This window comes from Strix uralensis, chromosome 3, assembly GCF_047716275.1.
Source record: "Strix uralensis isolate ZFMK-TIS-50842 chromosome 3, bStrUra1, whole genome shotgun sequence".
NCBI lineage: Eukaryota > Metazoa > Chordata > Aves > Strigiformes > Strigidae > Strix > Strix uralensis.
Genome location: NC_133974.1, coordinates 7,225,190 through 7,249,961, shown reverse-complemented (window position 1 = coordinate 7,249,961; position 24,772 = coordinate 7,225,190). Strand labels below are relative to the sequence as shown.

The following is a 24,772-nucleotide window of genomic DNA, read 5'->3' as shown; positions in this document are numbered from 1 at the left end:
TCAATGCTGTCACCCACAGAGGTAAAGTATTTAATAAAGACAAAGAAGGAAAGATGAGTAATTTGCAGCTATTCCTATGTGCCCCATTCCTTTGCCACACCTGCCGTGAACTAACAGGACAGATGAAGACAATTTATGAACCAAACTAGCCGAGAAGCTCCTGAGCTCTCTCCCTGGAGCATTCAGGAGGTCAGAGCTCCCAAGAGACGACCTCAGCTAGGAGAGGTCACAAGCTGCCCCTGACTCCCCAGAGGATTAAAGGTTATTCTTGAAATTAGACACAAATCATTTTAAAGATGAAAGTAGTTAACATCTGCAGAATGGACAAACTTGATAACCTTTGGTTTGCAAGACAAATTACCTCCTGGGCACAGGTTCCTGACCTCCTGTGTCACAGGTTCTTTTTTTTTTTTTTTGGCCTAATTTATGGCTGAAGTAGGAACTGTTTAACAGTAAATTGCTGGGTTTATTTTTTAAGTGCTGACCCATGATCAGGCTGAACCAACAGTAAGGCAGCACCACTCCTCATCTTTGCCCCTTCCAAAACTGAAATTGCCTCATATTCTGATTTCTGTACACCCCAGTCAAGGGCATTTCTGTTCAAGACTAAGGTTAGAAAAAAGTTTCCAGCTGACATGAATCCCCAGCAGTTTTCACAGGAGCTACAACACATTGTGCTATGGGATCGACTGTTCCTGTAGTTCCTCAACACAGCACACCACTCGCTCAAAGGCCATTATCGGCTGAGCATGGCTTTGGAAATTCCCTTAAGTGTTTCTTATGAGAGTTTTATGCAGAGCTATCCATTTACATTTAAAGTTTTTGCATGCTTCAAACACAGGAGTACAGAAAGTAAGGATGCAAAGTCCTGGTAGATAAAACTTCTCTGCCATCAAACAATGTCAGAAGAAATCTGTGGACTCTCTGTTCATGACAGTTTCATAAATGGTTGAAGAAATATTTTCCAAAAGTTAAATTATTAATATTTATGCCTGCTGCAGATTCAAATCACAATTTCTAACTTTTATTTTTGGGGGGAAAAATATAATTAGCTACAAAAGTGACTCAAGCCAGGCTCACACTTCTCCAGTTTGCAGACAGAACTCCAGCGTTTCCTTCTATTAAATCACACCCACATCACATCACTCAGCATGGAGTTTAACACATGTAAAAATATTAGTAACTTGTTATAATCTATGCTAAATATAGATCATAACATACCACCTCCCTGTTAGGAAAAAAGGCACCATCAACCAGGCAAGGTATCACTTCTTTCTCACAATACAGAACACGTGGAATAAGCAGGATCTCTGGGAAGCATAAAACAATTACTGAGTCATTTTAGACTTACAGATTAAAACTGGAGCCACTGAATAAATCTAATATTTGAAGGTGAAGAGCAGGCAAACAACTGGACTTCACTAAATATGGAAAACTCCTCTCTACAGGGGGAATGTAGAAGCAGGCTTGGAATTCCAGATCTTGATACAGATGATTATTATTACTATACCTACATATATTTTACTTTTTATACATATATATATAAAAAACATTAATTTTTATTGTTGAGAACTGGATACCTATAGAGCTTGTGCCAAACAAGTGTCAAAACAGATTCTGAAATGAGGTCTTGTTGATATTTGCAAATTACAAGACCTAAAAACATGCAATGTCTTATTCTGATATGTTTATCTGATAACATAATTCTGATAATGTTAAAAAGACTCCTTCTATCTGCTTTCAACAAGGACCAAAGCCCAGATGAAAAGCACAGCAGTCAGATCACCAGGCCTACCAACAGAGAGCAAAGAATCCTAAATTAACAGGAGTAACTAAAAGAAGCACAGATGTTTACATACATGTATGCCAACCATTTAATGAAGAAAAACAGTCTTAAAATACATCTAAAAATACCACCTTAATAATAATTTATGGTGCTGCCACATTCACAGCCAGATAAAAACATCTTAAAGTGTTAATTGCATTTCTTTCCTATTCTACTTCCTTATACATAAGAAAATTTAATTATATTTCCTGTAATTATTTTATAGACTAACAGTTAATGTCCTGTCAAGCACCAGCCACAAAATAGCGCTTTAGATCAATGAAACCAAGAATCGCACATGGCAGAGGGCAAGCCATAGATCCTGCTCCTGCACCACATGGTGTTTTATCAAGCTTCCCTGACAAGGGAAGGCAGGAAGACACAGTTCTTTCCTTTCTCCCAGTTAAGTGCCTCTGTTGCCGGTCCAGAGAAACGTGTGATCCATCAACCGCTACAGGTCCACTTTGATGTTTAACTCTGAACATTGCTTGCTCCTTCTCACCATCATCCTGGCTTCCTGCATCTGCTGTTATAGTTGGTTTTCTTCTTTCCTGCCTCCCTTTTCCAGGGCACCCATCTCTTTCCATTCCCTGTAAAACCTCCAGCACTTCACTTGTGGCCACCTCTGCACAAAGGTTGAAGGAAGTTAAAAACATTGCCACATCTACATCCCATCACAACTCTTGCCTAAGACACAGAATTAAATGCTGAAGAGATTTGCCAAATAAGGACTAAAAATATAAATCACAAAATCACAGTGGAGATTAAGAGGTTTAAAGATTAAGTTTTATGAAAGATTCACACATTAACTAACATTTTTAACTGAAAATGCGTCTTTGCTTTCTGCTCCTGTTTTGTAAGCATCTAGGTGACAGAGCAACTGCCCATTGCCATCAGTTTATAACAGTTTGAAAGCTTATTACATCAAGTCCAAAACTAATGAACTCATGTATACACCAAAATAATATTTTTAGGAAGTCAAAAGTATCCCAAGATCTTGTTAAGCCTAGAAAACATCTACCACATCCAAGTTTGAGATCAGCTTGTAATATTACATAGAACCCAGTGTTTAAGGAAAGAAAACATACGTTCAAAAATAAATTTAATACTGAAAACACTACAGTAGAGGAGAGCTAACTTCTTCCCTCCAAAACGATGACCTATCCAAAAAAAATTTACAAGCGGTGAAAATGGTACAAGATGACAGACCAGATGAGCTAGCCTCATGAAAGTTTAAGTTTCAAGTTCACAAGTAGACTACTTCATTCAACCTCATAAAAGAATCAAAAGAACAGATTTAATATTAACTGTGTTGGGTGTACACGCATGTTGATTTATTAGACATATTGGCAAAGTACTAAAAATACAGTGCTGGAATGGACACCCAGATCCTCCCAAGATGTAAGAAACATTACATATTACAGTACCTGTATAATACCAAGAAGGTCAGTTATTACATATGCTAATTCCAGAGTACATATTTATGGCCGCATTTTAGACTTCTGTATACAGTGAAGGTCTAAACTTAAAAGTTTTCTGCACACGTCCAGTCCATTATTACTGACCAAGACGCTGACGACGCTTTGTGGAGTTTACTCAACAACGGTTGTAAATGCCATCTGATGGAACACACCCTGTTAGCAGGCTTCCAGCCAGAGAATGGTTACCTTTCTGCGGTGCTTGGAGAGGAAGTTATAAAAGTACGCACAAATCAAGTGTACAAACTAAATAAGGAAGGGCAAAAGAGCAGACTACGTTTCATGTGGTTAAAAACTACCTGTATATACCTGTTGCCCCTTCCAGACTAGGTTGTGCAACAAACCATTACACACAAACCAGGCAGCACTATGAGTATGCAGGCGTGTGCAGTTACAACAGAGTAACATCATAAGACAATATGCCGTTTAGAAAAGCAAGAGGCACATGTACACCCAAGAAGCATGGATAATTCAAATCAGAGAGAATAATTAGCATATTAAACAGGATTCACACAAGTAATTAATCACATTTTATCCTGTTGTCCTTTGGAAGAGTACATCAAGTTCCCTTCCGTACCAGTACTGCCACTGAGGCAAAATTTAGGAGCTCTTTCCTTTTCTTCCATGCTCTTGGCAACACAGTATTTTAAAATATGGAATATATAAATATGTTTTAAAATGCTAAATATTAAAAGAAGCGCCAGTGTTTTCTTCATTCTGTGTTCACATTCAGCCATAGAAGAGTTCATGATGCTACAGATTTTTACACTTACAGTGAGATAACAGTTTTCAAATGCAAACTGAAACCTTGACAGGTGATTTTTTTTTTTTTAACACACAGGTGCTCATCTAGAACAGGAAAGGGACCACATTTCACCAAATTTTCTGCACTTAAATAGTTAACTTTTGAGGAAAGCATCTGTAACATTTCAGATCTAACAGTCCATCAAGATAAGTAACTCATAGCCACATAACTTTATCATGCCCTCTCTTTCTAATCAACATACCTATACTGCCCTGGAATATGCAATAATTCACACATCCTCAAGCAACAGGGGTGAGGCAATAAAATCCCAGTGTGGACACAGTGACAATACAAAAAGACAACCTGGCACTCAGGTGCCCACAAGCGGCTGTGCTAGCATAGCTGTGACAGCAACAGCAGCTCTGCAGTGCAAAGTCTCAGACCATCTGCAAACTCAAACCAACCTCAAGACTTTCCTTTTCCCCTCTTCATGCCAGATACAGTCAGTTTACAGAGAGAACTCACAAGACTGGGGCCCAACTGGTATAAACCCAAGCAGTCAATCCAGTGATTTGACTGTAGAAGTCACAGGAGTAAGGATAATCCATGATGAACTGAATCCCAGCAAATATTCTTACATATGACTATGTGCCTATATATCAGTGCCATTGGCTATATCTGCCAATGTTTTCAGCTGTTGGGTTTGGGTTTTTTTTTTTTTAGTATTATTTTTAGAAACAATGGTTCCATCATACCCAAGCCATTTATCCCGACATTCTGGTTAGAAGAAAGCCGTTTCCTTGTTTATTCAGGCCAAAACAGCCAGCTAGTAGAGACCTGTCTCTCACCCCACAAGCACAGGAATCATTATCACCATTCTCATAAATCCCAGACACGTGCCAATGGATGGGATTAGCAGGAGTAGCTCAGGCAAACACACATGACACCCCATGATAACACACGCTCCAGAACCACTATTTTCTCCAAGAGCCAGAAGAAAGTTCAGCAGAACAATGCACAGCACCATCGTATCGGCAACAGGTCTTAAAGCACCAGCCTGAACACTCAGATTCACTCCTTGCCAGGAGACGAAGAGCCACCTTACACCCATCAGTTCTCTCATACTCTCAGCACTGAAACCAAAATTACTTAATATGGCTTTCAATCTTGCATGTTATCTTTGTTTCTGAAAAACAAGAACTGCCAGCTTTGAAGGAAGCATCACCTTCTTATGGGCAGGGCTGCCTACGTCTCCCTGAGAAGCTAATGACACCTCTGAGCTCCTCAGTCTCACCTCCCTACACAACCCACTGCGATAATTTCCTCAAAACAACAATAAAGCAAAGGAGAAAGCTGTATAAACTGAAGTATCATTTGACCAATAGGATTGATAAATTACTGCACATCACGTAATTTTCTCCAAGCCTTACCTGGATGCAAAGAATTCGGACAGAACACCCAGCAGAGGAGCAAACCCCAAAATTCTAGAAATAGGTAAGTCTTTTATTCCATTCTATAAAGACATCCCAATTACTCCAAACTAGATGCACATGGCTCATCCTATATACATTGTTTAAAAGCTTACAGTTATTTATCTGGGGTTTTTTTGTAAATATTGTTAATTACACTATTTAATTGTGCCTAGGTTAGAAATAAGAACAGCTCAGAAGCGAGTGACACAGCCACCTGCCACCACTCCCAAATCCACAATTAATGTTTAAAGTTCTGGGCAAGGTCGATTTCCTATTTTTGAAAAGAAATTACCAAAGATGCTATGCTTGAAGGAGTTTTCAGACAAAACTTCTCTCATCGGTTCACAGCATGCTCAGAGCTTAACAGCATCCTGAGAGCAAGAACATAGGAAGGAGGCAGCAAAGACACAGCTTTAAGAAGGCAGGCCAGCTGTGCTAATACTCTAAAGTTTTGGTCTAGGGTGGCTTTTAAGGAAAGCAAAGGGGCTTGGGTTTTATTTACATGGACAAACACACAGACACATAGAGCAGGAAGCTGAACAAGAAAGTAACCACTAAAACCAAATCACTCCTAAAAGAAATTCTTCATGCAAACACCGTAGTTGTCTGCAGTTCCTGAGCGTCTCTATATACTACAGAAAAGTAGATAAGCTAAACCAAGCTCAAATAACTTCATTACACAAGCAACTCTAAGGCCAAGAATTTACATTATATATTAAATTAAATCTAAAAATTAAATTGCAGTCACAACTTTTAAATTTGTGCTGCTGTTCACTTTCATTACCCTGAAACATAGTCTGTTTACAGTATTTGATGTTAAGAACATATGGAAAATAAAGCAAGCTTACCACTTCCAAGGACATATTTGCTCGAACACACCCAGTGTTGCAGCTTTTTTTATTTAAGGGGAGGAAAAAAAAAATGTCACAGCGAGCAAAGTTCATGTGTTAACCTGAAAAGGATCCAGGCTCGGCGCTAAGCTAAGCAGGAGTGGCTGCACACACCTGCGCAGGCAAAAAGTTCTCTCTGAAGCAGCTTTATCGTAGATGTGTCCTCTGCTGAGCGGGCGGCTGAAGTGGTGCATTATCTCAAACACGCTTGTAGAAGTGTCCAGCTTGCTCACCAGAATGCCCCTGAAACCTACCAGCAAACTTTCTACCTTAACTGATGAAAGCTACAAATTAATCTAGCCGATGCTCCTCCCTCATTCTGGTTACTGCCTTGAGCTTATGATCGAACTGGTTTTACTACTATGAAAAGCCGTATTACTCACAATATAGCTAGTTACAAAACTAAGATACCAATAAATGAAATTAAAAACCCTCTCAGCTATATACGGACAAAAAAACTTCAGAAGGATGAACAACAAGTCATCACTTCCAGATTATCAACACAACAGTTGGCTGGCGAGTGAATAGAGCTACTAAAAATAAAACAAACAACAAAATACAAACCAACAAAAAACCCAACCCAAAACCAGAAAGCCTTCCACATCCCACACCTTAACATCTCCAAAAACCTCACACATTCAACCTAACAGCATTACTGCACTGCTCTAACCCATACAGGAGATGAACGTCTGTGTGCACATTTCACACTGTGATGAGTTTTAGAAAGGAAAAGCCACTCTCAAAGAAAACAATAAAAGTCTGCTAGGTTTCCACTGCTAATTCCTTTCAGGAATTTATGAAGTTGTTTATTTTAAATTGCCCATACAACAAGAAGAAGAAAAATGGCAATAAAAATGTCAGGAACAAGAACTCTAATTCAAGTATTTCAACCCCACTAAAAGTGTAATAGGCATACAGATCAAACTGGAATTTCAAATCCGGTTTTATTAATAAAATTGGAAATCTATGTACTCCAAAATCCAACACTGCAATACAGGCAGAAAAATCTTTTAAAAGGCCTACTACTGAAAAGTGAATTCAAGGAAATTAGCTTCACAAGTGGGCAGTGCAATTGCTTGTACTACTTTTTTTTTCTCCCACCCTCTGTGTTTTCAACTATACAGTCACAGCAAGCTTCACCACCACCCCAAGCTCTGATTTCAGGACTCCTTTGGATATCCCACGGCCTGACTTCCCTCCCAACCTTTACAATACCTCCTGCTGCATCCATCCAATGCAGTGACACTGTGACACTAGTATCTGAGAATGTCTGGAGGCTTGATGGGATTCCCCTTAACTGAGTCTACTGGTTCTATTTGAATGCAAAACAACACAAGTGGAAGTCAGCACCAAGCACTGCACCTTTTGGGACAGACCATCTCAGACTGCTGGTTAACCTGTCAAGTGACAAGCTCGCAGAGAATGCCCAGGTCTCAGCTGGCACTAGGAACCAGGCACCACCAAAGCCCTGATCCTTCTTCAAGATCTCACCATCAATGGTTTGGGTAGAAGCCAAAAAAAACCCAACCAAGAAGTTACCAGCAGGTGTTATAAGGTACCAAGCATCAGCATCACATCAGTATCCACAGGAAGCTTCCATATACTCCCTTCTGCATACAAGTATTTCAAAGTCATATTATGTTTAGCTCACCTACTTGTCTATACAACAAATTAATCCATTTGAAAACACATCAGTTTCGTTTACTGCACTTATGACAGCAAAGACCCAATTGCTACTACTACATGAAACAAATCCACTACCACTACGTAAAACTATTTTGCAATATTTAGAAGACTTGAGGAAAAAAAAAAGGAAGACATAATCAAAAAGCTATTTCCCGCATGACTTTAGCATTGGTCATACTTCAAAATAGAAAAGATGCGTTTGTCAAAGCATGCAAAAGCCAAAGTGTGAGGAGTGGTGTAAAATGACAGTAAATCCTATGTATTAGCAGAGCCCAGGAGGAGGGAACAGAAGGGGACTGATCCCCTTTAATGATGATGATACAGTCCAAATCTGGGGCATCCAGGTGGCATGCAGCCACAACCCCCGTTAACATTTTGGTTGTCCTTCAAACAGGCAAGAAGCAGCCGCATGCTGCCTGGTAGCCAAGGACAGTTTGCAGCTGCCACCAAGGCAATGAGCTCTCTTCCTGACCTTGAACAGGATGAATAAGAGACTAACAAAATGAGCAAAAAATCAAACTATCTGGAATTAGCGCCTCCCCCCCAATTCTCCTGCAGTTGTCTGATGAAAATCAAAAACTTCTTTAAAAGAACTCATTTATCTTCTCTAAAAACATCTAACATTGGAAAAAGAAAACATGTCCATCTTTACCCAGTTTAATCTGTCATATATTTATTATGTTTTTAAATATTTTATAGGTGAAGAGGCTAGGCAAATCTAATCAATAACACATGCACTTTCAGCTTCAAATGCTAATCTTTTTCAGGTCAGCACAGATTATAATTTACCATTGAAATTCTGCATGGAGAGGTTATACCATGGCCTCAGTTGAATACTTAACAAACCAGCATATATATCACAAAAAAACTCCAAATTTATCCATATAATAAGGTCAGGCCAGATCCCCACCTAATGAATGAAATTACTCTCATAACAGGAGAATAAAAAGATCCTTTCAGAAAGGAATAAATACTCAAGTACAGTCAGTCCCAGAATTTTGCATCCAAATGTGTAAAATTTGTTGCAATCCTTGGTCCTGTTCACATCAATTTGCTCTCTCTGGTCACATTTCTACTGACCTAACCTGGGACATCCATCCCATGTACCCGAGGTCTCCCCAGTCCTCCCAGCTGCTGCGTCCTTCCAGCTGCTTCCTCCTCACTGCATCTTTCAGACCTTCAGCCTCCCTTCCCTTTCGTGTGGGTCACATCAAGTTAGCAATATTTGTTCCTCTTTAGCATCCTTCTTGTCATTATCCCTCCCAATCAACTTGCTACACTTCTCTACTCTCACCCCTAGAGCCCCTTGCAGGAGCTGTAGGGAGGTTCCTGCTTAAAGCAGTATGACACCCCTTCCCATGGAAAGCTCAGAGGACACAGAGGACACCACCACCAGGTGATGGTGAGCTGCTGGGCAAGGCAGCAAACAAGTAAATCCATTCCTCAAGGGACCTTCCTTGTTCACAAGACCAAAGTACAACCCTGCTTTACCTTGTTTCTACCTCCCTCCTGAAGTTCACCCACAACTTGTGGGCGTTAACATTGCAGCAGGCCAAGCTGGAGCATTTGAATTTAGTTGTTGAGGCTTGGCATTTGCAGCAGTCTGGTCATAGTGGCGTTTCATAGATCCTGCACTATCAACAACCTAATGCTAAGCAGCAAATGAGAACAGTTGGGGGGGGGGGGGGGGGGGGCGGGAAGGCACGAACACCTCCCTTTTCTGCAACAGCTTTCCCAGAAGTAAGTCTCTCAAGCTATCACTACCAGTACATCAACTTTTAAGAAGAAACTATAATCAAACTGGCCACGAAGAAAACCATAACTTTCACTTCCCTAACAACTAATGCTTTCCCATCATCTCATCACTGCACAACAGTCTTCCAGCCTATGTATAACATCTTAAAGTTCCCAAGATCAGCCTCCTAACTGCACTCAACTCCAGCACCAAGAAGGCAAGTTACCCCCTGTTGCCATGAAACCAAAGAGATCATTTTCTTCTACACAACTTCCTTCCACTTCTCCAAATACCTATGCCTTCTAGAAAACCAACTGTCCCCTGTAATTCAGGATATCTGACCATGCCACGCACATACTGAACAACTGTATAGCTAAAAATACCTGAAGCTGAAAAGCACAGAGATTTTTCAGGATGCAAATAATTTAAAAATACGTTTATAAAAGCCACAGCTACAAAAGGGCAAGAAAACACCCAACAAGTTTAGTATTTAACACGGAAACAAGCCACATCTGATCCCTCTTCGCTGTTCGGTAGAAAGATGGTCTTGATGACACAAGAACCAGAGAAGAGCCATGTCTGATGCTTTCTTCCTATACGGCACTTGAGTGCTAATTCAGTACATCATCAACGGAGTAGTTATCAACATATCACAGTAGAATTACTATTTATACAGGACTCAAAACGGATTTTGAACTAAACTACAAACAACTTAAAAATATTAGACAAGTGAAAGGCAAAAGTACAAAACTTTTCCTTGGTAAAGGACCCTCTGAGAACAACTGGATTATTCCCATCAGTTTTAAAAGGTATATACTTAAATCCTCCTGCAGTAAGTCAAAAATGAGTAATTTTGCTTCTTCAGTAAGATGAACAAAATAATTGTCAAATTTGATGTAAGCAAGTGTCAAGAAGTGTTTATAGCACTGGACAGGTTTCCCCTTAGGTTTAACAATATGAAAATATCGCAGTAAGATACATCAGGTAATTCTGTTTTGGAAAGAATTCATTTCACTTCAAAAGAGACAAGAATATCTAAATTCTCTTTGATTATACTTTACAGAAGTTACACTGACGAATCCTTGGAAGTTAGTGAAAAGCTTAAAAAGCATCAAGCAGCAAAGCATAACATCTCCGTAACACGTAGTTTAGATGAGAAACTATCTGCAGCTCAGCAGACTCTGAATTTCAGAAGTTATATGTGGAATAGCACACCTAGCTGCTTTGCAGACTTTTTTGTAACTAATAAATAGGTCAATACTCAAGATAACATTTAGAAAATTTGCAGGGAAGAGTTAAAATGTGGAAGGTGCAAGCAAGATCTTCAATTAAAGTTAGGCCACAAACACAGAATAAATATAAAAGTTTAAATAAAAGTTTAGAGAAGCAATATCTCACAGCAGAAGACAACTACCACAAGTCAGTCTCACAGCACTAAGAGAGAAAGAGATCCCAGAGAGGAGGATTGTATTTGGAAGGATGATGACTAAGCCAAAGACACGACAGTGCTGCAGCCCAGCGGAGCACTCACCTCACACCCTTCCTGTTTCAGATATTTGCTGCTGACAGATGGGGAGCCCGGTCAGGAAACCAAACTAACCGAAAGCCAACCTTATTTCACAGTTACCTTTTAGCTGGACATGTTCCCTGCCCTGTCCTTTTGCACGGTCACGAAAAAGGCAGTGCCAGCAGCAGGGAGTACAGGGTAGGGCAGAATCTCTCCTTCAAACAAAGTAGCTTGGTCCAGGCTGAAGCACCCACACAACCACAGCCTGAGGATGTAGTTTTTCATTATAGCTGAGCTGACTGAGCTGTGACCCCACTTTCCTAACTCTCTCATGACTTGATGTCTTTTGTAGGGCTAGGTTTAGGGATTTTTTTGTGTTGGTTTTTTTTTTTTTTTTAAACAGTTCATCTCACTAAAGCAGGTAACCACGACTACAAACAACTTAGTGCACTGCAACAGTGGGAAGGAGACAGAACATACAGTACAAGGGTATAGACCAAAAGAAATACTAAAGTGATTAAGAACAGACAGCAGAACTTATTTCAAACAAGAAAGGCCTTCAAAAGCACACTAAAAAAATGTAATCATCTAATAGTTCTTCCAGTTAAAAAAAAAATCATCTTGTTACAAAGAGAACTGATGTGTATTCTAATCATTTCCATAGTAACTAGCCTGCAGTACAATCACAGTAAAACCAAGTCAGTGCAGAAAACTCACCTTCACAAAATTGTCAGGGAACATGCCCCTTTTGCCATTTAGCTCCCCTTCTAACCATCCTTCTTCTTCCAGTTTTTTCACATTCCTGATGATTTCCCCAACTCTGATCGTTAACTCATCATCATGCACTGCATCATAGTCATATTCCACAATATAGTCCACTAAAAAGGAAAAAACAAAACAACCACAGTGAATGCAACTCAAACGTGGAAATGCAACGTGAAAGCCATGCATGTACAGAGAGGCAGACCTAGCGACAAATGCTAAGAACAAGCATTTCCCTTACAGCAACACTTATTTATGAATTGTAGCATTCCCAACAATTTTGGAAGGGGGAAAAACTGGACAGTCACCTATTAAATTTAGGAATACGACATTGGGTCATATTTTGTTGATGGTGGGTAGGTTTCTGTGCATGTCTGGTGGAATGGATTGCTGGCAGTGGTTTTTCCCCCCTGCCCCACCAAGTCCCAGCCCAAGATTTAGCAATTATGAATCACTGCCCAGAGGGCAAGTGTTTGTTACTCAATGCATATTTAGGGCCAAGGAGGGAGAAGGGTTCAAGCTGTACATGTATGGTACGTACACGCAATGCTTTGTTAATTCTCATACTTGCATCTACTATTACATCTGAAAAAAACTGATTGCTGCACACACAATATTCTTCCAGATTTGATTCAAGAAATATAATACAGCCAGAAGGTGTACAACTGACAATATCATACAACTTAAATTGCACAGACATGTAAGAGGCACCCTCCTTCAGATTCATCTGGTTTTGCAAGAAAAATAAGCAAGTGAGCTTTAATTTTGATATAATTAAGTTTACTCAGAGGAGCATAGCAATGTATTTACATACTTGTCCATCTGTTGCACAAGATCCATGAGAGTTGCTTACTGACAGCTTAAGGCTTGTTTGGCAATAAAGGCTCATTTGTTCATCAAGAAATTCTGTTTATGCCAGAAATTTCCACAAATCTGCAACAATCAAATAATCTTCCCTCTCAGTCAAATCCAGTCAGGATACCCAGGCACTACCAAAGGTAACGCTGTTCTGAAACCTGCCTCTCCTCTGCAGATCACAACAAACACGCACAAAGATAAGAGCACAATAGGGTTAAAAGACAGCAATCTTGAATGACTGTAAAAGCTTTTCCTAGGCTTCTCTTTATTCTATCAGTGCATAACAATATCCAACAATTAATTCACAAATTAAGAAGTCAAATGGGAGAAAGTATTATTTCCTGGTATTGAACTTACAGCTCCAATAAATCACTGTATAATTCTGTTCTGTGGCCAGTTTTGATCAAAAGCACTGCTGCGCTTACACTGCAATGTAGTCTTTATTCCCCTGCTGCTTATAGATGAAGTTAGAAAACCCTTGGTAAAAACAAGAACTATATGATGGTGACATGAAGACAAGCAAAGCTAGAATGATGTGTCTGGCAAACTATTTCCTGAATACACCCACTAACAAAGGAACCAGTCAAATATAAACATTAAGACTTAGTTTTGCTTTTTCTCCTTTAAGAAATAAAATTTTTCTTCATTATGAACAGAAGTCATCACTAAAGTTATCTGCTTGTGATACACAGTCTGGAACTCCTAACATACGCTTTTTGTACTGTATACATTTATTTTTGACAAATGTATTCTCTAAGCCTGCTTCAAAGCATCATATTTCCCCATTACTGCCTGCAGCAAGCATAGTAGTTTTGTCTTGTTTCTGCACTGAATTGTCTTTTGAGTGGCTGACATAAAATACTGCCCAACAGATAGGAAATTCTGGCAGCCACAGATCATAAAGACAACTGCCATTCATCACCTACAGTCTGGAAATAAAAATGTCATCTTCCAACCAACTCAACCCAACAAATGCATAAAAATGTAAGAAATATCCATATTTCTCTCATGATAAATTCTGGTTTTAAGCACATTAGCAGGTATAATATTTCAATATACACACTATAGGACAGCTTCACAAAGCTAAACATGGAAAATGGATCAGAGTGCAGTGTCAGTCATGCTAAATGCTTACAGCATTGCAGACTACGACTCGAACTGCCAAACACCTGGTCCTTTTTCCACAGAAGTAGTAGGTAATCATACCCACACTGTGTCAACATGAACTAATTATTCTGAAAGCTTCCTTATTTCCTTGGGGGAACATTTCTACATTTGTGCTTGAAATGCAGCACACGTTCATTTTTATCACATTTCCAGCTGTAAAACGTGGACTCAGTCATACCAACAGCCGAAGAAGGATCTCAAGACCTTCCCAGTCATCACCCATGTGTCTCCGTGTTCCAAAGACAAACAGCAGTAAATGAGTATCAGCTTTTTATGTTCAAAATTTAGGTGCTGAATTCCCTCTTTTGTCAGTGATACTCAATACCACCCTCACTCTCATGGATACGTATACAAAACAGACCTAAACTCTGTTGTCTCACCTGTAAAGTGGGTGGGGTCATGGGGAATGTCAAGATAATTTCATCCCATACATTTCTTTCGTATCATGACACAGAAACAGCAAGAAGCTACACATCTCACTACTACAGGGTCCTCAACAGGAATACTTACTAGTTTTGCTTTTCAGTATTAGCAAGTAGCACTAGATGAACCGTCCAGGTAATTCAGACTGCAGTGTGATGGGCAAGAAAGCATTCTATTGCCAAAACAGTCCAGAATAAGTAAGCCTCTGAAAGGTCTTCAAGTATAACATTTACCCAAGCAAAAACAGTGTACAGTGGTGACAGAAAAAGTTTTTAAGGAATCACAACTCCTTATAATAACAATTATTAGGAATCAGTCAGTCTACAGATTATACTTCTGAATGCTTGAAGCAGTACTGAATTCTTCTGAATTACACTTCTAAATGCTTCAAGTTCTCATTTAAAAGCTTCACTCAAGAACAGATGTGGTACTCAAATCAGTCAGCAATAAATTGGGCTGCAGTAATACAAGCTGGTCAAAACTTTTGAAAACCAGAGCGTCTCAACTGGTAGAAGGTGCAGCAGAACACCTCAGCAACTACCAAAACCACCTCTTACCTCCCCTCTACTTTTTACACAGCTTTCTCCATTTCAAACTCAACTCAAATTAACTATCTGTAGTTTAAAAGTTCGTAAATGACGAAGTCTTGGATGAAAAATAGTTTTTCAAGCTTGAGCTCAAACACTGTGAGGTTAACCATGCTTTTCTTGCACATCCAGCAGGACCAAAGCTGACCCGATAAGGAAACAACATCCTCCTGAGTTTTCACAGACAGCATAGGGCATCACAAACCACCTCCTACACTGTGTGCAAAGATGATCTCTTTATCCTAGATCTCTAACAAATAAATGGCAATCTTGTTTTGGCAAGAATTCAAATATAAACATATGACATCACTTGGCACATGCTTCCAACCAAGGAAAGAGGGAAGGAAACAAAAAATGACAAGCCAAATCACAGTCAGGTTGATTAGGGTATTACAGAAAATAAATTATAACAGACTGTAAAAACTGACAAAACAGAGTTAGAAACAGAGGACTATGTTCAGTGCTGTGGTAGCAGTCAAGAGGCTGGAAGCTCTGTTCAATGAAGCATCATAGGCAGCTGAGCCTGTGACACACAAGAGCACCAGGGTGGTGATAGTGGGAATCAGCAAATATGTATGAAGAGGAAATCATGCCTGAGCAACCCAACAGCCTTCCACAATGAAATGACTACTTCACTGGATGATGGGAAATCAGCTGACACTGTCTCCCATAACATCCTCATACACAAACTGATGGAGTACAGGCCAGATGATCGTGAAGTGAAATAGACTGAAAACTGTCCAAAATGTCAGGCTCAAAGGGTTGTGATCAATGACACATGATCCAGCTGGAGGACAGTCACCAGTGGCATGCCCCAGGAGTCAGTGCTGAGTTATTCAGTGTCTTTATTGATGTTCTGGACAATGGGACTAAATGCACCCTCAGCAAGTTTGCAGATGATACAAAACTGTGAAGAGTGGCTGACAGACCAGATGGGTGTGCTGCTATTCAAAGGGACCTCAACAGGCTAAGGAAATAAGCCAACAAGAACCTCATGAAGTTCAAAGGGAAACGCCAAGTCCTTCCCTGGGAAGGAACCACCCCCTGGCACTAGTACAGGCTGTGACTGCTTGGCTGGGAAGCAGCTTGGCAGAGGAGGACCTGGTGGACACGAGGTTGACATGAGCCAGCAATGCACCCTTGCAGCAAAAGAAGGCCAACAGCATCCTGGGCTGCATTAGGAACAGTATTGCCAGTGGGTTGAGGGAGGTGATCCTCCCCCTCTGCTCAGCACTGGTAAAACCCATCTGGAGTGCTGGGTCCTGTTCTGGGCTTCCCAGTATAAGACAGGGATGAACATACTGGAGAAAGCCCAACAAAGGGACAGGAAAATGACTAAGGGATTGGAGTATCTTCATACAAGGAAAGGCTGGAACTGCTGGGAGAAGGCCTAGGGAGATCTTATCGATAAGGGTGTGGAGAAGACTGAGCAGTGCCCAGTGAAAACACAAGAGGCAACAGGCACAAACTGAAACAGAACAAATTCCACTTAAACATATACACACACACCGCAAGAATGATCAAACAATGGAACAGTTCATCCTGAGGGGCTGTGCAGTCTCCTTAGAGATGCTCAAAACCCAGCTGAACATGGTCTTGAGCAACCTGCTGTAGCTGACCCTGCTCTGAGCAGGAGAGTTGGCCTGGATAATCTCCATTCTGTGACTGATTTGAGCCAAAGATAAATGTTAGGTGGCAGCTTTCCATCATCCAGCCATGCCAGATTTCCAGCATAATTAGAGACAGTGCTTTTTGAAGGTTTTGACCCATTTTCAGAGGAAGGGGATCGATTAAATCAACAGTGCTAATTAAAAAAATATTGACTGGATATTGGGGGGGGGGGGGGGGGGGGGAAGGAGGTTATAACAGGCTTTATGGGAGCAGTGTGGTCAGCTCTTGGTTTCAAGTAAGACGACAACCTCACTAGTGAAACAATAAAACAGACCAAACATGTCAAAGCCAGTCAGTCCCCTCAACAACTACAGACTATGTTGTTCCCCATGGCAAAGACAAGAAGTGTCCTAGCTCACAACACTGCCTCTCTGACAAAATAGCTCACGCTGTTAGCCAACATAGCAACACTGCCTGCACAAGGCATTCACTCACTGCTGGCACAGGTGGACTCTCCACTTCTCCAATACTTACACAACCGGCTCTTCTGCCAACCACATCCCAGTGCCAATACAGAAGGCAAGCCTCCCGATAAGCATGGCCTTATAACACCCATCTTCACTGATTTTAAACAAAGGAAGTTTTGAGCTACTCAGACTCTTTCTGAAGTTGGCTGTTACAGGTAACTAAGGGTCTCTGGGAGTCCTACAAAAAGAAATACATAAATAAATCAAGGAAAAGAGTGGAAAATATACTGAAATTCTAGCATGCCTGTGTCTTCAATAGAAGTAACCAAGCGTCAGATGCTCATCCAGCAAAAAGCACAATTTCACATTCTTGGTACTTTGTTTAGGATATTACAATACTGTCAGAATCCAGTGACCTTTCCATAGTAGCCAGAAAAAGACACAAACCAGATACAAAATAAAGCCAATTAAGAACACATTTAATAGCTTATAAAGAAAAAAAAGATATCTAATTTGTGGGATAACTGAAATCCTTGCATATAACTCAAGCTATTCAAGAAGCCTTGATGAAACTTGCTGCAGACCTGGAGGGACAGAGTCCAACATCAAGCAGCAAGAGAAGCTCAAGTTGCATGCCATGCTCCACAAAGGTCTCTTCAGGCAGGTTTTAGGTCAGTTCAGATTCAAAGTAATTTACTGGAACGTGAACCCTGGAAAGTTGTGTGGCCTCCAGAAGCATCTTGCCAGCAGAACTGCAGTTACACCAGAAACTAAGATTTTGCTTTTCCAATTTATCATAACAGACAGTTGCTAGATGCCTGAAACAAACTTTATCTTCACTTGTATGTCTATCACAAAAAACCCCCAAAGTTTAATCTCCTCTAAAACCAAGCTAACATTTTTGTTATTATATATGCACACACTCGGAGTTATAAAGGTATTTAGTTTTATAGCAGACAGTTAGCTTACACTAGAGACAAAAGATGACAGAAGACACAATGTTATCCTTTTAACCATCACACTTTTCTTCACAACTATCTCAAAATCAGGTGTTGGACTGAAGGAGAAAGCTCCTTCCAATTGCCTTCCCCAAGAAACATTCCTACAATGTGAGATATGAGAGTTTCAGCTGTTTTAATAGTAATACCATACATTTGGCCACTGAAAACAGATCTTTACACTGAAACAGTAGTTCAGGTGTTTAAATGATGAACAATGAAAACAGCTCCGTAAGTGTTACACATAAGTAGTGGTTATAAGAATTTTTTTTTTCCACTTCAACACCACATAATTCCCTGTTACCCTGACCTGAATCACTGATGACAACTCACATGCTCCAATAAAGAGCCCTGGTGGACTCCCCATTGACCTTAAATTCTTGCCCTTAAGTTGTAGTGCCTGCTTCCAAAACTGCACAAGTTTTGTCCTGCAAAGCTCTCCTGGTAAGACACACCTACAAGGCAAGCACCAGGGTTTGGCAACTAAAGACAAACCCCTCCTGGCCAAGAGCCTCCACTGCTCTGCAGCCAGGCTTCTGCACTCTGCAACTGCTCCCATGATTCGCTCTCCTGTTTACACAATGACCCACAATGACCATAATAACCAGTTCCTCGAAGATCAAAGTATTCTTTTGGGGTACAGATGTAGGTTTGGTCTTCCTCACACTGAGTAGGGAAGCACCTCACATTTCCCACTATTGAGGAAACCACTCTAACCACTGGTCTTGTGCAAAAAGGTACTTCCCTTCCTTCCACACCCCAATAGCCATCAGTACAAGAAGCAGCCTAGGGACTGAACCCTAAACAACAGCAGGAAAACTATTTCCTACTTAACTCTCAGAGAGCGGGAAACCTGCAAAGTACCTCCAAGACATCTTAACCCAAGGATGCTGTGATCCCATCCTCTCTTCTGTGTGCATTCACATGGTCCCTTCCCCCTGTTCTGCACTTAAATTAGTACTTACTTATACTACTGGTGAATCAGATAAAGAAAACAGCCCGAGAGAAAACCATTTAGCGCCAGCTTTCTGCAAGTTTGTCTCCCTAAGATGGCTCACTGCAGGGTCAGAGATGCAGGACTGCATCAAACCCAACTTAGATCAACATCTACATCATTGTTACAGTCCAGATCAGGAACACACTTCTCAGTGAAGCTCCAAACCATCCTTATTTATTGTGCTTCAGTTCAGTGTGGAACAGTCCTACAGCAAGTAATCAGGACTTCCTTTCACTGAAACTAAATCAAAGATACGCAGCCCAGGAACACTCTTAATGCATGCTAATCTTTAATAGGCATTAAGCCCATGGGATAAGACTAGAACTACAATGATATAAAAGCGTCCAAAATGTGCAATATGAATATCAGGTCCCTGACACCAGCAGTTTCCCCCCACAGATCCACTCATCTTGCCCCTTACCACCTGCTGCTTTGCACATAAATGAAGTCTGCTGTGAAACCACATCCTAACGTAATGCATCAACAATATGAGGCCACTGGATTCCTGTCAACTCTGATGGTAGGGATGCAGTTCCAACCTATTAAGAAATTGATCAAGGAAAGACTATATTTAACTAACAGAACTAACAGAGACCATGCAGTCTACACATATTTTACAGCACAGTTCACCACAGCCTTCAATAAGTCAATAATTTCAAGTCACACTATACAGAACAGCAGACACTAAACTGAGCTCAGCCATACAGAGCCATCACGTTCATGCTCCACGTGAAGGACCTGCAAGACAGCTGCAACATGAGGACTACTGAAAGCGTTAAACATCACAAGTAACACGTTCTATGTTCACAGTAGTTCAAAAGGAGGTTGGACTCCTCCTGTACGGCCTTGGCCTCGAAAACAGCAGTGACACATAGCAGAGCCATTTCTGCCTGCGACTACTCCCAAGTGAGCCACACCAGTCATGCCAGCTCCAGCCCTGATAAACAGCTCTGTACCAAAGCACTCACATTGCTTCCTGCTCCTGAAGCTTTGATCCCCTATATGCCAGCCAAGCAAACTTCTGCTGCCACAAGGAAGGGATGCGGCAGACAAGGTACTCTGCATTTTAAGGTAATGCCGACCTCACATATTCAAACATTGACTTAAGGTCTTTTTTTTAAGCAAAGTGTCCTGAGCCATCAGGATTCTTTCATTAGTTTATAATAAAACAACATAATGCCAATGGAAAGATTTTCATGCCATTCTGTATAGAATTTCTTTTAAGCAGGTACAATTAACTCCCAATTTACTGTAAGCTGATTATTCCAATAGTACATTATTTCAAAGACAGAGAACCTAAATCTGTAGAATATTAGCTCAGGTGCTGGGCAAACAAGCATTGCTTTCAAGCACTAAAGACACCTTCAATATGAACCAATACACACTGTTGGTCTCAAGCTGATTTTACATAAAACCAGCTCAGCTGTGTCCACCCAAACTCTGGGAACACCACAAAGACCCTGCTGGGGTCTTGCTCCATTTGAAGCAACAGCCTTTACACTCAATCCAACACACCCCACATCTCAGAAGGCTCATCAGGTTCAATGCAGCATTAGATGAGCGACAGCAATCACCCACTATGCTACAGAGTCAGGCCAAATTCCCAATGAGCCCTCTTTCCACTTCCCCAGCATTAGAGATGATCAGACAGAGCAGCATCCCTGCTCACACTCATGCAGCACTGTGCTGGGACAGCTCAGTCTGGCAGCCCCAGGCCCCATTCCTCTATCAGATTTTTTAAAAAATTATTTTTAGAAGGAAACTTAAAAATCAGTCTTTCCAATCAAAGACCATAGCACTGGTTATCAAGAAAATACATCATTCTTCTGCAATACAGTATATGTTTTCTATCACAAGTCACCACCAAAAAGGTGCTGGATATATGCGATAGTTTACAAGATCACTTAGAAACTTATTAAGTACTTTCCAGTGCTTACAGTAAGGGTATTTTCAACTGTTATAAAGATAGCTTTTAGAAAAAAAAAAAAAAGAAGTCAGAATAAACACACACCAGGGGAAAATAAAAAGGCAACAACACAACTTTCAAACATATTGTTTAAGTCTCACAATATCCAGTATTTCATTTGGGCCTTTGCTTGCTGTTGTGATTTGAGCCCAGAGGGCAACTGAGCACCAGGAAGCTGCTCGCTCACTCCTTCTCCCTCATGGATAGGGAGGGGAAAATAAAACAAAAGGCTCGGAGATTGAGGTAAGGACAGAAAGGCATGACACACCCATTATGGTCATGGGCAAAAGACAGACTGTTAGGGGAAGAAAATTAACATCAATTTAATTTAACCATCAACAGCACTTAAACAGAGTAGGACACAATTACATGTTAAAAACACCTTCCCCTCACACCTCCCTTCTTCTTGGGCTCAGCTTTGCTCCACATTTCTCTACCCCCTCCCCTCCTGCAGCAAATGGTGCAGGGGATGGGGGTTACAGTTAGTTCATCACTCATTGTTTCGGCCACTCCTCAGAGGAAAGACTCTGCATACTCCTCCCCTGCTCCAGCATGGGGTCCCTCTCATGGGAGTCAGTCCTCCATGAACTTCCTCCAGCATGAGTCCTTCCCATGGGCTGCAGCCCTTCCCGAACTGCTCCAGCGTGGGTCCCTCCTGCGTGTTGCGATCCTCCCAGTGATGAATTGCTCCAGCATGGGCTCCCCTCAGAGTCCCGGCCTTCTTTGGATGCAGCCACCAGCTGCAGCGTGGGGTCTTCTACAGGCTGCAGGTCGGCATCTGCTCCACCGTGGACCTCCATGGGCTGCAGGGGCACAGCCTGTCCTCCCACCATGGGCTGCAGGGGAGTCTCTGCTCCAGTTCACCTCCCCCTCCTTCTCCTTTCTTCCACTGACATTGGTGTCTGCATAGGTGTCTCCTTCACAACTCCTCCTCCCCCTCTCAAGTTCCCCAACCTGGCTTTGAGTGAGTCATGGGGGTTTCTGGTAGCGGGGGAGGGGGCTACAAGAGTGTCCCCTGGGAGAAGCTTCTCGAAGCTCCCCCAGCTTCAAGCCAGACCCACCTCTCGCCAAGGCTGAGCCAATTAGCAACAGTGGCTGCACCTCTGTGATAACATATTTAAGAAGTGGAACCTGAGAGGAGGAGTTGGCGTTGTGAGGAGGAGTTGCCAGAAAGACATCTGTGTGAACACCCAGGTCAGCGGAAGAAAGGAGAAGGGGGGGAGATGCACTAATGCAGAGCGCCCCTGCAGCCCATGGTGAGACAGCTATGACTTTCACAGACTTCTTGTGATCCACAAGAGCTGTCAGATCCCTCATTAAAGTCTCTCACACTTTTGATTTTACATCTACAGCTGACAGGCAACTCTACAGAAGTTGGCCAAACTGAAATTAATTTCAGCCACTGAACACTCCGAAAAATACCTTCTCACTGCTATGCCACCGACATCCCAATCACAAACTCAGAAGCACGATCCCTAGCCAGCTCCAGTCACTATCAAAGTCAGTGATAAGGTAATTTCGAGTAAAGTTAGGCTTTTTTCTTTTTTTTTTTCTTTCCACCCTGCAGTGTCTGTTGTTTTTCCTTACTCCTTTTGTAACTTGCTCTATGCTGCATCACCCAGTTCTAGCACAAACATTTCCTGCTTAGAGCAACAATCCCTCTACATCGATAGCTTGCCTTAAAAAAAAAGGAAAATAAAAACAAAAATAGCAGTCTACCCATGAGACCATCTAAAGCCAGCAGCCTTGGTTCTGTCAGCACAGAACTGGTCCATCTGGAAGCCTCCCTGGATCCAACTGGCATTTTTAGATTGGGCAAGTCAATGGTCCATTCTCCAATACATGAGTCACCACACATTTTTTAATAAAAGATTATGTCTGATTTTACAGCCCAGTAAGAATGGCTGAAGTAATGAGGAAAATGAACAATTGAAAACTGTAAAAATGCACACTTTTCCTCCCAAACTATTTCAAGTAATGAAAAACTCATTGCATTCTAACAGCAACCATCTCAAACACCATCTTCTGGAGCTGGCTCTGGTACAATTAGCAAGATACTTTGTGAAGGAAATTAAACAATATAGCAGAAATCCTGCCCAGCAGCCTGCCCTGAAGCATTAAAGATGCAAACCATGCATGCCTCATTTTCCTGCTCCAGGCTCCCATACTCTAGTGCATTCTAGTGCTTACAACTATGTACAATAGAACACACTTAAATTCGAAGTTTGTAAATTTTTCTTTCCCTAATGCAAATCATTCCCACACATACCCTCATAATTCTACAACTGTATCCTATAGATAATTCACCATTACCACCCAGCTGGGAAAAAAGTATTTTAGCGTTACATTCCTCACTGCAGGTACATTAAACTGACTCTAGAAGCAGCATCCGATCATGTTTTTTCCAATATTATCAGAAATACCTGTCTTAAACTCAGTTGAAAACTTAATAAATGTTAAAAGAGTGGATTTGATTTACCCCCTTACTTTATAAAAGGGAATTGCAAGACTCCACCCTTCAGACCAAGAGAAAACATGAAATAGGAAGCATTAGAGTAAAATCTCTACCATCTACAGGTATTTGATACTACCTTGTAAGGACAGAAGAGGTCAAAATGTTTTACATGGGAAGTTACATTAAACAGAAAGCTATGTTTTGTGCTACTTGCTATTTCTTTCAGTCTGAGTAGAGCTCACTGCAAGAAACCAGACTGGAAATGAGAAATCACACCAGCAGGAAAGGTAGAAATGTCTTCACAAGCAAAGATGAAAAACTGGCATTACTTTAATATGCAGAGAAAACCAGGGATCTTAGAGGGCACAGGGAAACATACTTCAAAAAAGCACATCACATTTTCTTAAGTAATGACTCAAGACACTGTTCCATATATAGATTTACACCTCTTCCTCTGTTCCTTCCCTTAAGTTAATTTTATAACATCTATTTGGCAAAACATTTAAGGTGAGTCACAAAACACCAAATTACAAAAGCTGCTAAACCAAAGCCATGCCAAAAAGCTCTGAAGAACAAAAAGATCATACCTTATTTAGATTTAGTTCAAATCCAAAGCACCAAACAAGCAGTGAAAGTACCACAGGGTCAACACTATATTTATAGGTTTTTCCCTTAAAAATTCCACTAGATAGTTAGTTCACAAAAATGTTTGAAGCTGAAGACTGTTGCTTATCTTAGAATTCTTTTTACGAAGTCATCCCCCTCCCCCACTTCCCCAAAAAGTTTTTAAAAAAAAAAAATCTGTATTTGCACTTTATAAGTTTCCTTCCTTCAATATCAGGACCCCATGTTAGTACAAAAGCTTCAGCTCCTCCTGCAGATTTTTTTCAGGACTCTTCTAGCCAAAAAGGACAGCATAATCATAGCTGCAGGTTATGAATTCATGAGTTATAAAACCAAGAAAGTCTCTGAAAGCCTTTTGGGTTTAAACTAGAAGAAAACTCCTTTCACGCTCTAAAGAAATGCAAAAATGCTTTGATAGATGGCCTACAATTTGGCACATATCGAATTCAGAATGACAATTAGTATTTCTGCAAACATGGCAAGAATCTGGCTTTGAAATAAATTTATGGAAACTTAAAA

The 24,772-nt window shown here is 40.9% G+C and overlaps 1 protein-coding gene across 3 annotated transcripts in view; it reads right to left on the bottom strand.

Annotated features, from left to right (window-relative positions):
* CD2AP (CD2 associated protein) overlaps nt 1-24,772 on the bottom strand; it is an 86,255-nt gene that overhangs the window by 50,119 nt on the left and 11,364 nt on the right. For 2 of the 3 annotated variants that reach the window (XM_074861438.1, XM_074861437.1), the window contains exon 2: nt 12,056-12,216. In XM_074861438.1, the coding sequence (XP_074717539.1) occupies nt 12,056-12,216 (161 nt within the window). Of the gene's footprint in view, nt 1-12,055; nt 12,217-12,914; nt 13,128-24,772 lie in introns of all 3 variants that reach the window. The other variant, XM_074861439.1, reaches the window with a different exon arrangement.